A 19,898-nucleotide genomic window follows, 5' to 3' on the forward strand; every position below is an offset into this window, starting at 1 on the left:
ATCAGAGAGGAGAGTCTAAGAGAGGATATTTACCGTCATATCTCTCAGTCAATAAGACGTGGAAGACATTCTGTCAAGAAAGGAAAAGTTCTAGATTGAAACTGTGCTCGCTGTTTCAGTCTGTCATTCAAAACTCCTCACACTGATACCTGCTCCACTTATAAAATTAGTCTGATGAAAATCAAGACAGAAACATGCCTAGAGAAGAAGAATAACCAAAGACACGTTATAGATTGCATAAAATTCATGCAAAGCAGTTTTATCAAATAATGAAAAAAGAAAACCCAGGTGTCAAGATATGTTACGACATGCAACAGTGAGTGAGGTTCACTAAGTGTGGTTATACAATCTCTGCATCATGATTCACTCAAAGGAGCAGAGAAAAGAAGACATATCTATTTACATAATATAAAATAACATGTCCTGACTGATTCATCATCGCCGAGCCTAAACTACTGGACATAACGAAATTAAATTTAGGGGATACATTTATTTTTTTTTTTTTGCTAGGGGCTTTACGTCGCACCGACACAGATAGGTCTTATGGCGATGATGGGATAGGAAAGGCTTAGGAGTTGGAAGGAAGCGGCCGTGGCCTTAATTAAGGTACAGCACCAGCATTTGCCTGGTGTGAAAATGGGAAACCACGGAAAACCATTTTCAGGGCTGCCGATAGTGGGATTCGAACCTACTATCTCCCGGATGCAAGCTCACAGCCGCGCGCCTCTACGTGCACGGCCAACTCGCCCGGTACATTTATATTAAGATGCAGGTGCTCACTAAGGAAGGATTTTTGGATATTCCGTTGCTAAGGGGGATAAAATGTGTGTGTATGAAATTTTAAGATGAGTATATCTATTCTCAAAAACTGAACACTTTAAAGATGTGAAAATTGGTATTTGATATCTCCTTTAAAAATAAAGGAACATGTATTTTTTGTTTTAGGAAAATTCACTCAATGGAGAAAAATAAGTGAAAAAGGGGTTGAATACTTTTTACGAGGAAGCTTATATCTCAAAAACTGAAGATGTTAACAGACGTGAAAATTGGTACATGGAGTTTTATTTAAAAACAAAGAAATGCATATTTTTTATTTTCAGAAAATCCACTTAAGGGGTTGAAAAGAAGTGAAAAAGCTGGTGAATTTTTAAAATAAGTATATCTCAAACACTTAACATCTTACAGATGTAAAAATCGGTATTTGGAATCTCCTTTATAATCAAACACATTTTTTTTTTTCCGACTTGAGAGAGGACTGTTTCTCACATGTAGAGTTCCATGTCGCATGTCCCAGAGTTAGCTCTGCCATTAGCCTGGTCATCTTAGCCCAAAATCGCAATACCACAAACGTTGTTTACAAAGAGGTTCTGGGGTAAAAGAAACAATTTTTCAGTGAGTTTTTATATTTTAAGGATTTTCAAACAATGTCTTAGAGCATATCGACGAACGATTACTTTTATCAAATTACGAAATCGCGGGTAACTGCTAGTTTTTCTATACTTGGCTAGAAACAGAATCCTCACGAGGTTGCAACCATGTTGCTTCGGCTTTATTGGACTTTCTTTTTAACCTAGAAAATACACTGCAAAAAGATACATTTATTCTCAGAGTCTTGTAGCAGCCAAAACAAAAACGGTGTCATCCTGGCCAAACTTGCTGCTTTCGTGGGAAAAAAGAACATTGTTCAATAATATTCTCCATTTCTTCCCTATTCGGGACACAGCTACATGGCTCCAGACAGTGTTCGGTAGAAATGAGAAATTTTATAGAAGACGGGAAAACATACTGTCTCCCAAACAATACTATGATATCTTAAATTTCTAAGCAGGGACTGGGAAATCAAAAATCTCTCAGAAGGTACTATGAACTAGGTTGCCATTTAAAATGAATAGTCAACGTGTTATCACACATAAGAGACATAAGAGAGTCTCTGTATCAGTACAGGATACCTACTTTGCATACCCAGTGGAAGTTGAAGTTCTGGAAATGAAATCCAGCCATGAACCATTGCTAAAAATCCTTTGTTTTACCAAAGAAAAATATGGTGAGCAAAGAAAAGAAAGATGTTCACGCTCTGCAGAAATTTTTTGAAATACCGGACAATGCTGTGGACTTCTGCAGGGTTGTGTTAGAAGACTTGATGCTAAGCATATTAGAATCTAATAATATTATGTAATCTTACAATACCAAGTAGCCTATATTATAAAATGTATGACAATGGAGCTCAAAAATCAATAATTCAAAAAAATATTATTCACAAATTAACAAAATAAGTAAATAATTCCATAAACGAAAGTATATCATTCAGTTAGAGTATTAATGTGAAGTTCCATTTTACCAGAATATTTGCATATATCAACTTTTGAAAAAACTTGAGAAAATTATCTTCTAATCTTGCCTCATCCACCTGAAGTTTTAACAAGTTCTATTCAGGTACCATGCTTATCTCTCTTGGAACTAATATCGACAAAAATTTGAAACGTTTCATGCGTACGCTTCTAGGTGAAAATTAAAAAAAAATATTTCCTGAAAAATGATGTTTGCTGCAAATGTCGAGTTTTGAATAAACCCTCCTCAATTTTCCTTGTTGATCAGGCTGATAACCATCACCAGTTAATACGACTGAACAATTTTTCCATGGACTAAGCAACACCTCTGTTATCATAGCTGGACATAAATAATTGTATATTCTATATCCTTTATGCAGCATTCATCGATAGAACCACTAATAATACAGATATTTGAGGATTACATTTTAGGCCTCCCCCTAGACTACCATTTCACTCAGCATGAATAAAAATATTTATAGCCTTACACCCCAACTTTACTGTACATACAAATTTTCATTAAACTCGTTGCAGTTACTTTCTTGTGATGCGTATACATGTATCCATCCTCTTTATTATGCCCAAACCATCTTAGTTTACTCCTATCAATTCTGATGCTGTCATGTTAGAAGACGAGTAACAGCCTTCTGATGCAAATAACCTCACTCCTTGTGGGTGGCGTTAACTTCCAATAAGTACCCCTACAGGTAGCGAAAAATGGTGTTGGATTCTTAATTAATGAAGGGACTGATGCTACAGCTGAAGTTATCTGCAAAAGTGATAGAATCATTAAAATGTTCATGAAGCTGGAGAACACTAAGTACACCATCATACAAGTGTGTGCCCCACAGACAGGCTGCAGTGAGGAAGACAAAGAGAAATTTCGGCAAGACCTGGAAGATACAGTTCATGAGAAAAATATTATTATTAGAGATCTAAATACGCAAGTTGGGGTAGGCAGACTGGGGTACGAGAACATCATTGGTCCACATGGATTTGGACAAAGGAACCCAGAAGGAGAACAACTATTAAATCTGTGCAGAAGAAATGATCTTATAATCAAAAATACATTGCTCAAAAAAAGAGACAATCGCAGAGTAACGAGGTACAGTTGGGATGGCCAGTATAGAACAATGATTGACTACGTAATCACAAATAAAGATGGTGGCAGGTACATCACAGATCTAAAGGTCATCCCTAGTGAAAGCACGGACAGTGACCACAGATTGCTGGTAGTAGACTTCAAACATAAGACTAATGAAACGCAGAAAATTATTATGAAAAAACCAAGGGTTAAGACTTGGAAGTTGCAAGAAGTCCAAATAAAGGAGGAATATAAACTAAGGATTCAACAGAGTCTGCCGAAGGGTGAAGTAACCAATGTTAATGAAGAGTGGAAAGACACATCTGTGGGAGAAGCCACAAACCTATGTGGAGTTACAAGTTCCATCAAAAGAAAAAAGGAGACACCATGGTGGGACGATAGAGCGAAAACAGTGGTGAAAGAAAGAAGGCACTGGACAAGGAAAAACAGGGACAAGAACGCAATGAACAAGAAATACGAAGACTCCAAGGAGTATACAGGAACAAGAAACTTGCTGTAAAGAACATTGTAAGGGAAGAAAAAGAGAAGAAATGGAATGAGTTTGCAGACAAACTGGAAGAGGACAGTAGAGGAAATATGAAATTGCTATACAGAGTAGTGAAAAATGAGCAAAGGGATCAAGAGACCATAAAAGCAATAGAACGTGATGATGGAACTCTGGCACAAGAAGAGGGAGAAATTAAACAGGAACTCAAGATCTGTTTTGAAAAGTTACTGAATGGAGATACAGAAAACAACGAATAGAGGAGAGCCAAGTCGAGGAACCACAACTGAACCACCAATTACATGGCTTGAGGTTGAAAATGCGCTCAAGAGCATGAAGAAAGGAAAGGCAGTGGGCACAGACAAACTAAGTGCAGATATGCTGAAAGCAGCAGGAATTCCAGAAATCCAGTGGCTTTAGAGACTGCTCAACAAGATATGGGAGGAAAATACTATTCCTGAGGACTGGAAGATGGGCATCATTGTACCTCTGTTCAAGAAAGAAAAACCGACGAAATTGTACTAATTATCGTGGTATTACACTACTGTCTCATGTCCGAAAATATTGGAAAAATTAATAGAGACCAGAATCAGAGATACTGTTGAACCAATTTTGGAAGAAGAGCAGTATGGTTTCAGACCAGGAAGGTCAACTACAGACCTTATATTTGCAATTAGGATGCTAATGGAAAAATACTAGGAGACGAACAAGCCTTTATTTCTAATATTTTTGGACAGTGAGAAAGCATACGATAGTGTACCAAGGGAAAGAATTTGGCAATGCATGAAAGAACTTCAAGTGTGAGACAGCCTCATAGACAAAGTGAAAATGTTGTATAGTGGGAACAGAAGCTGTGTTCAAGTAGGATGTGGTTTGTCGGACTGGTTTGAAACAAAGGGAGGAGTGCAGCAGGGCAGCTCATTGTCACCACTTCTATTTACTGTATTATTGTAATGGATGTAGTAATGAAATCTATTAAAAGGAAAGAACATGGAGATATCAAAGCCTTCACATTTGCAGATGATGTTACGATCTGGAGTGACTCAGAAGAGGAATTGGGAGAGAGAATGCAAAGCTGGAATGAGGAGTTTAAGAAATATGGTTTAAACATCAGCAAGACCAAGATGGTGGTGATGAAAGTGTATGGGGAAGGAGCAGAATCAACAGTCATGTTATGGACAGTGTTCCAGTTTTCAAATACTTGGGTAGCGTTCTATCAAATGACAACCTAGCAAAACATGAGGTGAACAATCGAATTAGTAAGGCAACACAATTTTACCACCAGGTAGGACACCTGCTGTGGGATGAGCTAATACCTATGAAAACAACAATGACATTGTACAAGTCCTATTATACACCAATTCTTACAGTCTCGAAACCACAACACTCACCAATAGAGATAATTCCAAACTTCAGGCAGCTGAAATGAAATTCCTATGCACTATGATCCAGAAAACCAGGAAAGACAAGATTAGGAATGAGAAAATCAGAGAAGTAGGAATAGATGATTCTCTCCTCAACAAGATTCAGATATCAAGACTGAAGTGGTTTGGTCACATGAAGAGGATGCCAGTTAACAGAACTGCAAGGAAGGAATTTGACAGAAAAGTAGAAGGAAGACGACCCGTGGGAAGGCCACGAAGGAAATGGATAGATTTAGTTAAGAGCGATGTAATGCTGAGAGGTCATGATTGGGACAAGTTGGTGGAGGAGGAATGGTACAAGGACAGGATGAGATGGAGGAGGCTCATATACCACACCCGGGAAACTGGAGACGGTTTAGGATGATGATGATGATGATGATGATTGTTGTTGTTTAAAGGGGCCTACAAGCTCAGTCATCGGCCCCGAATGGTACGAAATGGCACAATAATTAAAACTTCAAAATGTATCCATTGACTAGAACCTGAAACTAATGATGATGAACATGATCGTGAAACAAAAACAATCAGTGGATCCAATTCGCAATGCCTTCATTACTGGGATGATATTCATTATCTAAAGGGATCCAAAATCTAAGACCTCTCTGTGTCGGTGCGACGTAAAGCAACCAGCAAAAAAAAAATCTAAAGGGGCCCCTCATAATGGTAATAATCACTGGTAAAGCAGAACCATGGTAACGTAGACTCATGGTACGTCATGCAGAATGGCACCGCTCACACGCAACACAAAGCCACTTAGTGCAACTACAGTGGAACCTCGATTATCTGTTCCCAGAAACTACGTTTTCTCGGGTACTGCGTTCAAATTATGTGGTCCCGTGAGCATTGTAATTAAATCACGTTGTAAAAATCCTGCGTTATCCGTTCCTCGAAGAAATGATTTCCCGGATCAACCGTCCAAAAATTTCAGTCCCATCAACTCTAAATCCTCGATCGAGTGTTTTTCAATAAACCGTATCTCACAAAAGGACGGCTATGGCATACTTATGGATCATGGCGTTTACTCCCCGTCATTGCGATAATTAGAGCAAGTACTGTACTGAAAAGAAGCCTTCGTGGCTCAGGCGGCAGTGCGCCGGCCTCTCACCACTGGATACCGCGGTTCAAATCCCGGTCACTCCATGCGAGATTTGTGCTGGACAAAGCGGAGGCAGGACAGGTTTTTCTCCGAGTACTCCTGTTTTCCCTGTCATCTTTCATTCCAGCAAAACTCTTCATTAACATTTCATTTCATCTGTCAGTCATGTATCATTTATCAAGCAGCGTGAGACACATTCTCAACAATGACGCAGACATTCTGAGGCGTCTGCATACCAAGCCGACCAATCAATGGATTGAACTACGATTCCTTCAAGGAAGTATCAAGAAATATAAATAAATAAAAATTTATCATTGCCCCAGAGGAGTGCGACAGGCTTCGGCAGCCGGTACATTTGCTATCCTCGCCACTAGATGGGGTTTCATTCATTCCATTCCTAACCTGGTTAAATGACTGGAAACTGCTGCGGATTATCATTTTCACTGTACTGAAAAAGCAAAAGGCGGTGAACTTGCATAAGGGACCATCTTAGCATCGCATTCGGGCGGCATTGTTTAGAGAATCTCGGAAACCAAAAAGCAGAGAGTGGCCACAATTGTAAGGAGAGACAGCGCATTTTGACTGCTCTACTTGAGGACGGAATGACTTATCAAATGTTCGCACTTATAAAACGTCCACATTATGTCAAGGGTTAGATGTTTATATTTTTACTTTTTTTGATTGTATTGCCGAACAGATTTTTGGCACTTTCCTCAGGGCACTGTATAGAACTGGGCTTTCAAGCAGGAATTCAAACTGCTGCTTCTTAACACAAATCTAATATACAATTATGTTATGATATTGGGACCAGAACAAATGTTGCACCTTACATACAAAAAGCCATGGGGAGGTCTTTGGATTGCCTATTACTGATTTGGTCCTAATATAAGATTGGGAATTATATGTTTTCGTGTTAAAATGTAAAAAACCGCAGTCGTTTTATTTGCGTACGTTACATTTAAATGGTTTGAATCATTTCCAACTCGTACCGACATGTGCAGCGAGCGTGCTTTCCAGCTGAGCTCAACGTCACGAATAACCGTAATTTCTGAAATTTTGATGACTTTAATTTTTTTTTCAATTCAATTGGATCAGTGACAGGCAGAATTGAATATAATGCATTCGAGAACTTTTGAGAATCGATACTTACATTCAAAACCACGTTCTCAAGTTCAACATAACCATTAAAAGTCGATGTCGACCTAATTTACGCGGTACAAGATTAGCAGAAACTGACTACGAACAGTATAGCATAGACCAAATTACAATGGAGGATTAAGAAAAGAAGGGATTTCGCCATCATGTTGAGCGCTTTGTATCTAATGTGCTTTATGAGAGAATTAAAAACTACTTGTGGTCGATTGGCTTGGTGTTACGAGATTTGTGGCTGTGGTTTGGCTAATCAGAGTTGCTGAACTGAAAGAAGTTTTCGCAGGAAACTGACGAAGTTTCCGCTGTAAAATTGAATATTAAGTATCGAGATTTTGAACTCGTGTAACGGTAATTAATGTTTGATGCCGGTTGCGTGGTCTAACTTGCCTGCCTCTCATCTGGAGGGCCCGTGTTCGATTCCCGCCCAATCCAGGCATTTTTACCTGGACATAAAGGCTGGTTCCAGGTCCACTCAGCCTATGTGATTACCTTTAATTGTGGAGGTATTTAATGGTGAGATGGCGACCCCGATCTAGAGAGCCAGGAATAACGGCCGGGAACATTCATTACACTGACCATGCATCACCTTGTAAACTGCAGGCCTTCGGTCACTTGCCTGTAGTTTGGTTTGGTTTAGGAGTGTTTGTAAGATTTAATTATACACATTTCATTTTTGTGATGTTTAGTCAAATTGTTGATGGTTTTTATTCATTCCCGGATTTTCCGTTTTCCCGTGTTACGGAGAATCGAGGTTCCACTGTACTCATTGTGTTGCTCACACAATAATCATAACCAATGAAGACTCATGGTGCATCACAAACTTATTGTGTTCTGCACATAATGGTACAATCACAAGTAGTCTGATGTCATCATCCCTCGGTCCCCTGTTACGACAGGCAGTGGGATACCACGGGTGTAGTCTTCGTCTGCATCCCCCACCCACAGGGGGTAGAGAGAGGAAAAAGAAAGGATCCGACAACCAGACAAAGAAGGACAAGAGCTACGAAGGGGTAAAAAATGAAAGACTCCCCAGGCCTCGAATGCTCTGAGTCGGGGTCGGAAAAGAACAAGAGTTGACCAGTACAGATGCAAGTGAGGAGCCTGGTGCAAATAAGTGGAAGCAATGACAGGACGCAGCTAAGGGCCCCATGGTTGCAAACCCTCGCTCCCAAATTGAGTGCCCCTGGGGCCCCTTTTAGTTGCCTCTCGCGGGTGTATTCTTCCCACCCATAAGGGGACCTATCAATTCTGTCATTTAGGTTTTCCATTCTGAACTCCTCCTTCACATTTGTCTTTCCTATCCTACTTCATTTCACTGGCTTGTCACTGTTCAGCCTCATCTTTCTCCTCGAGCTGATTTTCAATCCATACTTTACAGTTTTCTCCTTGCTGTTCATTCCCATCTCGCTGCTTCCTTAGTCTCCTTCACGATTTCGTACAAAACCATTAGAAACAAACACTCCCTCTCTTAGTCCAGTCTCATTTCTACACCATTCTGAGTCTGTACGCTGCTTCTGTCGTACACCACTCTTAGACCAGATCCTTTCCATATTCCCAATTCTTTTCCATTAATCACCTCATGATGAAGATTCGGTCCATTGCAGAACTTACACTGTTCCTCTAGCAGCTCTCTCCTAGTTTCTTCTCCTTTTCCTCTCTAATATCCTTTCCAGTATTTTTTCCTCTTGTGACAAGAGTGTGATTCCTCTTTTGTACCCATTCTTAAAGAGTGGTACAGTGGAACCTTAATTATCAATTCCCAGAAACTATGTTTTCCCAGATTATTTGTTCAACCGAGCATCCTAATTAAGTTGTGTTTTAAAAATTCTGCATTATCCGTACCTCGAAGAAACAATTTCCCGTATCAACCGTCCATAAATTTCAGTCCCATGAACACTAAATCCTCGATTGAAGTTTCCAAGAAACTGTATCTCACGAACGGACAGCTACAACATACCTACGTATCTTGGCAATAATGTCCTTCACTGTGGTAATCAGAGTAAGGTCTGTACTGGGAAAGTGATCGGCAGTGAACTTGCATAAGGGACCATCTTAGCACTTAATTTGGCTGGTATTATTTATGGAAACCTCGCAAATCGTACAGCAGAGTGTGGGCGCACGAATTGGAAGAAGACAGAGCGCATTCCGACAGCTCTACTTGAAGATAGAACAAGTTTCGTCAAATGTTCGTATTTGTAAGGGTTAGATGTTTATTTCTGAATCTCTTCTATTATATCGCCAAACAGGGTGTTAGCATTTCTCTCAGGGCACCATATCATCACTGGGGTTTCAAACAGGAAACAAAATTGCTCCTTCTTAATATGAATCGTAGTATTTTAATATGATCAGATACAATTATGTTCTTGAGACCAGAACAGATGTTGCCCTTTACACATATAAAGCCCAAGATAAGACGGATTTTTACATTCACGTTTTAATGTTAAAAAATGTCATTTTATACGTGCAGCATAACATTTAAAAAGTTTGGAACGTTGTCCACTCGTACTGACTTGTGCAGCGAGTGTCTCAACACGCTTTCGAGCTGAGCTCAAATTTCTGCAGTTATAATTACTCTTTTCTCTTTCCAATTTGCTTGTGATTATTATAGTGACGGGTAGAATTTAATATAATGTATTCGAGAACTTTCGAGAATCAATACCTTCAAAACCATGTTCTTGAGTTCAACATAACCTTTAAAAGTCAATGTAAGCATAATGTAATATGGTAAAAGTCTTCCAGATACTTACTTACTTACTACGAACAGTATATTAATGACCAAATTACAATGGAAGAAAGAAAAAAAAAGAATGGATTTTGCCACCATATTGGCGCTTTTGTAATGGATGTGCCTTACTTACTGCATTTAGATTTGAGTATTAAATACTACTTGTGATCGATTTTTGTTTGGCTGAGTGTTAATTATTGGATATTTTTCGATGAGCTTGGTTGATCAAAGTTGCCGACCTCAAAGAAGTTTACATGGTAAACTGACTAAGTTTTTCCAGTAAAAATGAACGTGAAGTATCAAGATTTTAAACCTCATGTAATTAATGTGTGAACCCGGTCCCGCAGTCTAACTTGCCTGCCTCTTTCCCGGAGGTTTGGGGCTTGATTCCTGGATACGAGGGCTGGTTCGAGGTCCACTGAGCTACATGATTACAATTAATTGAGGAGCTATCTAACGGTGAGATGGAGACCTGGATCCAGAGAGCCAGGAATAATGGCGGAGAGGATTTGTCACAGTGACCATGCAGCAGTGGTCACTCGGTAGACCAAGTCCCATTAAGGTGTAGTTTTGTTTGATTTAGGAGTGTTTATAAGATTATAATTATACACATTTCATTATGGTAATGGTTTTAGTTTGTTACCGGATTTTCCGTTTTCCCGTATTTTAAGTGTTTTTCCGTGGTCCCTCCAAAAACAGAGAATCAAGGTTCCACTGTATTACTATTTCCTTTCCCCAGTCTTCTGGCACAAATTTGTTTCCATATCCACTTTAACAATCTGCACACCCATTGTAGTCCAACAGGTCCAGTGGCCTTTTATCATTTTTACACTAAATTCATCCATCCCTGGTGCCTTCCCCTTTTTCATTTTACAGAATGCTAATTCCACCTCATCTACTGTTGAGTCATCACACCATATTACTACAGTCTTCTCTGCTCACATTCAGCAGTATATATTAATACTCCTTTAATCTTCTATTTTTTCTGTGTTTGTTATCAACTCTCCACCTTTCTCTTTCATCAGCTTTGTATAAATTCTTTCTTTCCCATTACTTCGTATAATTCCACACAGCATTCGCTCCATTCGTTTCCATCTTCTGTGTAAATTCTTCCCGACTTTACTTCTCTTACAAATTTCTTATATTTCCTTTTATTATCATGCTACCTTCTTTTGCTTCCTTTTCTTTTTAAAATCTCTATTCGACTCTTGCCATGCTTTCTTCTTTTCTTTCACTGCTTCTCTCACAGCCTCATTCCACCACGGTGTCTCCTGTCGTCAATGCTCTACCACAGGCACTCTCTGCCCCACTTACAAATGCCCTTTTAAAGTTCGACCATTCATATTTCACATTTCCTACTTCAGCAACTGGAATCTGTTGTTTCATTCTCTCCAGAAATTCTTCCTGTATGTTCTATCTTTTAATTTGCATAATTTTATTTTACAGTCTCTTATTTCCTTTAATTTTTCCATTTTCCCCACTGTTATTTTTGCTATCAAAAGTCTATGATCTCCATCGAATGTTACATTCATCAAGTGTCTTTCCACCGGCAAGTAATCAATTAGTGATTTTATTCTTCTGCCACCCCAGCCATATTTTGTAATATTTTCTTGCTGTTTTTCTTCCAAAACCATGTACTTTCTAAATTATCAACATAAATGTTGGCTAGGATTCCAGAAGCAGGTAGACCCATGGGAAGATCCATGACATTACTGAACGAGGAAAAAATTATTTAAAAGAATTTCCAAGATGGCCATAAATTCTTAAATTGCTTGTCTGCTGAAATTAATGAGATTTTCCTTCATTACATTAATAGTGCTCATTATGGGAAGGCTAGAGTTCATGTTAAGATTATCAAGAGTGTAATGTGGTTGTAATTTTTAGCAATATTGCAAAATTCAACTAAAGTTTTAAAGGAACATTTATTAGTGAAATACGATGTTTTTTGGAAAAACTGTGAATAAACTGAGAAATTTTATAAACAGGACAGTTCTTAAAATGAATGATGGGTCTGACTGGCGGGGCTATCTTTTTTTTGTTAATTTTGGGTAGAGCTCTAGCTGTTGGGAGCCTGGGGTTAATGTTGATGAATTTATTAATTTTCTGATCCCTTATTCCGTTTCTGCAATATTTGTACATCAAAACAGTAGTATTCTTCTAGAACACCGGCATGACTTGTTTACCACCTCTATCTTAAATTGGTTCAACTCCTGTATTCTCAAGATATCAGCTTTTATGCATTTCTCATTATGTTACATGTGTCGTGACATTTTTGTTCACATATTTAAGACAATGGATGGATTTTTGAAGAATTTCCAATTTAAATTTTATTGCAACTGAGTGCTATGTTTAAATTCATAGGTGCATATTTTTATCAAGCCGGCCCCGTGGTGTAGGGGTAGCGTGTCTGCCTCTTACCCGGAGGCCCCCGGTTCGATTCCCGGCCAGGTCAGGAATTTTTACCTGGACCTGAGGGCTGGTTCGAGGTCCACTCAGCTTACGTGATTAGAATTGAGGAGCTATCTGACGGTGAGATAGCGACCCCGGTCTAAAAAGCCAAGAATAACGGCCGAGAGGATTCGTCGTGCAGACCACAATCTGCAGGCCTTCGGGCTGTAGTGCCATGGGGTTTGGTTTTTATCACTGGTAGCTGAAGATGTCCAATAAGAGGGATGAAACATGACTTGTTATCCTTAGTGACTTTGTGAGGTAAGGGTAAAGTACTCAATATTTTGTGATGAAATAACTATTTTTATAGGTATGAAAGATCAGGATGGCCCTGAGTTAAAAGATTCCAAGTGTTCCTTCCTGATTTGACTTTGCATTTGAATACAATATGGATCAAGTGACTTCAGAGTCTAGCCGTGAAAGTGATGACTAAAAACTAAATTAAGATTATTTTTCATTAGGACAGAATCACTTATATTAAGCAAAGTGTCATTGTTATTTGTTAAATTTTTTATTACAACAATAATACTAGGTGATGTGTTTTATTTCATAACATTTATAAATGACACTCTTATGAATAATAAAATTATTTTTTCCTAAAAATCAAGATAATTTTCAAGGGGTTGTCTTATATAAGTCGTTAAGAATTAGGACTCCCATCCGTTCTTTTGCACATGACTGAGTAGATACTCAAAATTTAAAATATTGCACCCACATCAGCCATAGTATGCTGTATATACTTACCTGCAAGTGCTCTGCATACAAAAGTCCCTTCAACACCTGTGTTCTCCGCCTTTCGTTCAGCTTGTTGTGTAAACTTGTCTCCAAGAAATGTTTTATCCTCACCAAGGGAACTTTGTCAGGAAGAACTGACAGAGCCTAAAGAAAGAAAACAAGGTGAGAACATTTAACATTACCAACCAACCAACCAACCAACCAACCAACCAACCAACCAACCAACCAACCAACCAACCAACCAACCAACCAACCAACCAACCAACCAACCAATCAATCAATCAATCAATCAATCAATCAATCAATCAATCAATCAATCACCACTGATCTGCGATCACTCAGGTGGCAGATTCTCTATCAACTGTTTATGTAGTATTTTCTTAAATAATTTCAAAGAACTTAGAAATTTACTGAACGAATCCCTCAGTAAATTACTCCAATCTCTAATTCGTCTTCTTATATACGAATATTTGTCCAAAGTCTTCCTTCTACTACATATTTTGATTTTTCCTACTTCTAATATCTCTCCACTCATAGCTTGGAACACGCCGCGTAGTTGAGCAGCTATCTCCTTACTCAGAAGTCTTTCTAGCCCAAAGTTTGGAACATTTTTGTAACACTGCTCATTTGTTGGAAATCATCCAGAACAATTCGTGCTGCTTTCTTTGCATCTATTCCCAGTTCGCGAATCATGTTACCCTGGTGCCGATCCCATCACTAGAAACATATTCTAACTGGGGTCTTATATGCTCTCCCTTTACATCCTTACTACAACCTCTAAATATTCTCATAATCATATGAAGAGATCTCTAACCTTTATTTAAAATCCCATTTATGCGATTACTCCATTAAAGATCTTTCCTTGATACCTACAGTGATCCCCGTAAGGTAGTTTCACCCCATCAACTTAAAACATACAACCTGACCACCACTGTCTGCTGTCCATCTCACATCTTTTTTGGAACTGCTCACATTCTTATAACTCTATCCAGTATAACATCATCTGCCACTTCTTTACTCCTTGTGGAACCTCTCCTTTTAATCACTACAGGGTCAGATAATGCTTTACCTACCTGAGTCCTGTTTTCTAGAAATTTATCCACCCATTCAAATCACTCTTTTGTCCAGTCCTCTCCCATGACCTACCCTAACAAATGCCTTGGGCAGGTCGAATCATGCACACTGAGCCTCACTGGAATATTCTTCCCTAAGCCTGAACTGTGTTCTATCAAACCAGTTAGTAATTTTCCAGACATGTCTAATATAATCAGAGCCTACGAGCAACACACGTCAAGCTGACCGAATAGTAATCATCCACTTACTGTTTATCACCCTTTCCTTTGAACATTGGGGCCACTGTACCAACTTCTCGTTCACTTGGTGTAGGTCCTTCACATGCACACAGAAATCAAATAATTTGATATGACACTATATTCCAACCCACTGCCCAGGAATTTTATCAACTCCTATCTACTTTTTTAGTTTTCAACTTCTGTAAATGTCTTCAATATCAAACTATATTGGAGTATTTTGCCAGTATTAGTTGCCTCCTCAATCTGGACAACTATCTTCACATACTTCTGCCTTCTGTAAGTCCTCACATGTACACTTCCTTCCTGGAACCTGTTTCTGCCTTCAAATACTGTACATACCATTCCATTTCACACTAAAATTCATACGACTGCAAATTATGCTTGGCATCATGTTATTAGTAGACTTTAAAATTCATTTTCCTAGTAATTTCCTTCAATCTCTCCTTACTCCTGTAATCATTGCTAACTGCACCTCCCTCTTAACCTCTGTATTTCTCTGTTATAATAGAGAGGGTTTTTTCCATTCCTTACCACCTTTAAAGGTACATACCTGACTTTACACTGCCTTGGCTAGCATTTGATAGAACTACAAGTGTGTGTTTTGTTCCCAAATTCTTCAGATCAGAGACTGGTTTTAATGGACCATTTCAACTAGAAATCTCTGGCAGTGTTGTTTCTGGACACGTGGATTGTCAATACTGCATATTGCAGAAAATCAGCCATTTAAAGATTTCCCTAGACCTGAGAAACTGGGGGTGGAACCGAGGAGGAGGAGTACGGCAAAAAAGAACTAGTTGCTTAGTAAGTAGCTGCAAGCTTGTTTACTGCTGGATGGATCAGTCGAAAGTGGATGTGTGGAAAAACTAGTTCTCTAGTTCAAAATCAAATTTTCCTATCACTCAGCCCTTGAAAAGGAACTTGAAAAACTTTGTATTTCCGAATGGCTGTTGGCATTGGAAAGACTGTGTTGCTTCTCTGCTTGGTGCACAAGTGAAGTGTATACATTTTCATAAAAAAATGTTGACTGCGTTGATGAACTTAATTCACTGCTGAAATCCCTCTCTACCAGCAGTCTCCCAAGAGACTAGGAGAACTGAAGCCGTGATAGAGTATTTGCACAGCGTAAGGCAAGGTTGGTTATGTGTTACTGTCCACCTGGAAAATGTTATTGCAAGTAAAGATAAAGCAGCTCCAGTCTACTGAGAAAACTTGCATGCTTCACTTTTTTTTTTGACTCTTTTAGAAATCATGAAGAATTCATCTCTCCTATTTCTCAGCACTATTGAACTACATGCATCACTTGCATTACTCAAAACTATCCATGGTCCAAATGTAATAAACACCTCTATTAGAGACGATACAGCAGAAGAGAGTTTACCTACCTGCTAGTTCTGCTCTTGAGGTGCAGAAAGACAGTCAAGTGTACAGCCATATTTGATACATTAGCATAGCCAAACTGGAACTAATCTGGTGAGATCTCATGTGAAATGTGAAAATGGTGCGAACAAAATGAGTGATAAGAGTAGAAACTGTTGGTGATGACAAGCTACTGTCTATTGTCTTCCAGTCTCTCGTGTGAGTGAACATTTAGTCGGACGAACCTTCTATGTGCTTTGGTGATGTGTAATATGAATGGAGCTGCAGTAAAAGAATTTGATCCTGCAACGGCTGTAGGCCAGTGGTCACAAACAACCAATAAGATCCTTATTCTGTAAGATTGTAAGCTTATCCTTTAAACACTGAAGCCCAACTTGTAGAATTCCAGCAAGATATAGCAGATATCCTGGATTCAGGAGGTCAAATGAACTGTATCGCGACTGACCTGTCCAAGGCATTTGATAAAGTAGATCATGGGAGACTGCTGGCAAAAATCAGTGCCATTGGACTTGACAAAAGAGTGACTGAATGGGTGGCTCTGTTTCTAGAAAACAGAACTCAGAGTATTAGGGTAGGTGAAGCTTTATCTGTCCCTGTAAAAATTAAGAGGGGAATTCCTCAAGGCAGTATTATTGGACCTTTATGTTTTCTTATATATATATCAATGATATGTGTAAAGAAGTGGAATCAGAGATAAGGCTTTTTGCGGATGATGTTATTCTGTACAGAGTAATAAGTTACAAGATTGTGAGCAACTGCAAAATGACCTCAATAATGTTGTGAGATGGACAGTGGGCAATGGTATGATGATAAACGGGGATAAAAGTCAGGTTGTGAGTTTCACAAATAGGAAAAGTCCTCTCAGTTTTAATTACTGCGTTGATGGGGTGAAAGTTCCCTTTGGGGATCATTGTAAATACCTAGGTGTTAACATAAGGAAAGATCTTCATTGGGGAAATCACATAAATATGATTGTAAATAAAGGGTACAGATCTCTGCACATGGTTATGAGGGTATTTAGGGGTTGTAGTAAGGATGTAAAGGAAAGAGCATATTTGTCTCTGGTGAGACCCCAACCAGAGTATGGTTCCAGTGTATGGTACCCTCACCAGGAATACTTGATTCTGGAACTGGAAAATATCCAAAGAAAAGCAGCTCGATTTATTCTGGGCAATTTCCGACAAAAGAGTAGCGTTACACAAATGTTGCAAAGTTTGGGCTGGGAAGACTTGGGAGAAAGGAGACGAGTTGCTCGACTAAGTGGTGTGTTCCGAGCTGTCAGTAGAGAGGGAGGACACATCAGCGGACGAATAAGTTTGAGTGGTGTCTTTAAAAGTAGGAAAGATCACAATATGAAGATAAAGTTGGAATTCAAGAGGACAAATTGGGGCAAATATTCGTTTATAGGAAGGGGAGTTAGGGATTGGAATAACTTACCAAGGGAGATGTTCAATAAATTTCCAATTTCTTTGCAGTCATTTAAGAAAAGGCTAGGAAAAGAACAGTAGGAAATCTGCCACCTGGGCGACTGCCCTAAATGCAGATCAGTAGTGATTGATTGGAACAAAACCGACACTAGTGTTTAAGAGCTAATAATCCTACTGTATGTTCGGATTAGAAAAAGTAATAGTGAAGTCAATGGCGACGTGAGGATTAATGCGAGGTGGACGAGGTGGAAGGATACGTCATTGAGGATCTACAGAACTGTCTTCATGTCATGGATACGCGAGTCTCCCTTTTAGACCATGTTACACTCTTCGACAGTTTGGCACCGCTCCTATCCACGATGGCTTGAACACATCTTGAGAGCTATCTATTATTATTATTATTATTATTATTATTATTATTATTATTATTATTATTAGTATTATTATCTTTTTTGCTAGTGGCTTTACGTTGCACCGACACAGATAAGTCTTATGGTGACGATGGGATAGGAAAGGCCTAGGAGTTGGAAGGAAGCGCCCATGGCCTTAATTAAGGTACAGCCGCAACATTTGCCTGGTGTGAAAATGGAAAACTAAGAAAAACCATCTTCAGGGCTGCCAACAGTGGGATTCCAACCCACTATCTCCTGGATTAAAGCTCACAGCTGCGCGCCCCTAACCACACGGCCAACTCGTTCGGTCATCTTCAGAGCAGCACCTGGAATTTACCCAACATATCCTACTGCTGAAGGATTGAAGGCCAGCGTTCACGTGGCAGATCTTAACAAAGATGGGAGGACTTCATCAATATAGACTTTAACCATATAACCAGCGTACACACGGAACAATGAAATGGCAACTGAAGATCCTACGAGCAGATCCTGCTCATGCATGACAACGCTAAGGAGATGAGGAAGAAATCTTGGTAATCTCTATATAAAAGTGCAAGCTTTTAATTCAATCCTGATTCCTGTTCGAAATCATTTTGTCATGCTGTGGACAGGCATGCAGCTATGTTCTGATGTCTTAATTGATCCTTCATTCATTTAGCTGTACAATTACCTATTATGAAACACGTCAGGCAATTTCTTAACATTAACAATGATGAATGCTTTATAAATAAATAAATAAAATAAATACCTCAAACTCCGCCGTTGTCCGGTCTCAAGCCTGGAATGAGAAAGGAGGACCATTTGCTGGTCTGGCACCCAGCTGTAAAACTGCCAACACCAATGGGTTCGGCGAATGAGCCCTTTCAGGTGGGGTGATGGGCCCCACAGTGGAGGTAATGACACTGGAATCCATTATGCAGTGTCTGTTCTCCAGGTTAGGGGTGGCTGCACAAGGCGTCTGTACTCCAGAGGAGCAGCCTCATTATCAGCCCACTGGATCACGTCCAGAGTTGTAATTCAGTCCCACACAGGTGACACATTGACAGTTGAGCACGGAAGCTCTTTTAAGAAATACACCACCGACTGAACCAAGAGTTCAGAGAAGGCAGCATTTGGATACGGTGGGCTGCCATTTAAAAGATACCGTGAAGTCGGAGGCACGGAAATACCCCAGTACCACATGCACGAACGAGACAAAGTCAAGAATCAAACCAAAGCAGATAACATACTTCTCTACACACGATATAAACTCACTCATGCAGACCGGTAAACTAAAAGTGATCACCGACATAATGGACCAAATTCACAACTAAATATTTTTCATTTTCCACTTTGTCGATATATTAATTGCTTAAGGTGACTTATTGGTTAAAAGTGGTACATGTTTCATATATTATTTACATCTTCAACCACATAACACTGTTTAGATGAAAAGTTCATATATTGACAGAGTATCAATGCTTGGGAGGAAGTGTTCTTAAAATTAATCTTATGTTAATTTACTAATCGTCTTATGTTAATTTTAAGGACACTTCCCCTCAAGCATTGATACTTTGTCAATATATGAATTTTTCATCTAAAAAGTGTTATGTGGCTGAAGATGTAAATAATATATGAAACATGTACCACTTTTAACCAATATGTTGCCTTAAGCAATTAATGTATCGACAAGGTGGAAAATAAAAAATATTTAGTTGTGAATCTGTTAAAGTGCGAGACGAACCATGAAGCTGATTTTATGTAATAATGGATCAACAAAAATTCGTATCATGGGATTACACAAAATTAGAAACACTGACCAGGATGCCTTGGAATCTCAGGGTACAGACTTTATAAAGGCATACCCGGGAAGAGAGTGATGAAAATGTCCCAGAATTTGGAACAGGATTTTTG

The 19,898-nt window shown here is 39.1% G+C and overlaps 1 protein-coding gene across 1 annotated transcript in view; it reads right to left on the reverse strand.

The window, feature by feature from the left end:
* Vps39 (vacuolar protein sorting 39) overlaps positions 1-19,898 on the reverse strand; it is a 219,032-nt gene that overhangs the window by 18,992 nt on the left and 180,142 nt on the right. Inside the window, exon 15 of the mRNA XM_067155478.2 lies at positions 13,506-13,640. Within this exon, the coding sequence (XP_067011579.1) occupies positions 13,506-13,640 (135 nt within the window). The remainder of the gene's footprint in view (positions 1-13,505; positions 13,641-19,898) is intronic.

The sequence above is a fragment of the Anabrus simplex genome, chromosome 11 (genome assembly GCF_040414725.1).
Source record: "Anabrus simplex isolate iqAnaSimp1 chromosome 11, ASM4041472v1, whole genome shotgun sequence".
Lineage (NCBI taxonomy): Eukaryota > Metazoa > Arthropoda > Insecta > Orthoptera > Tettigoniidae > Anabrus > Anabrus simplex.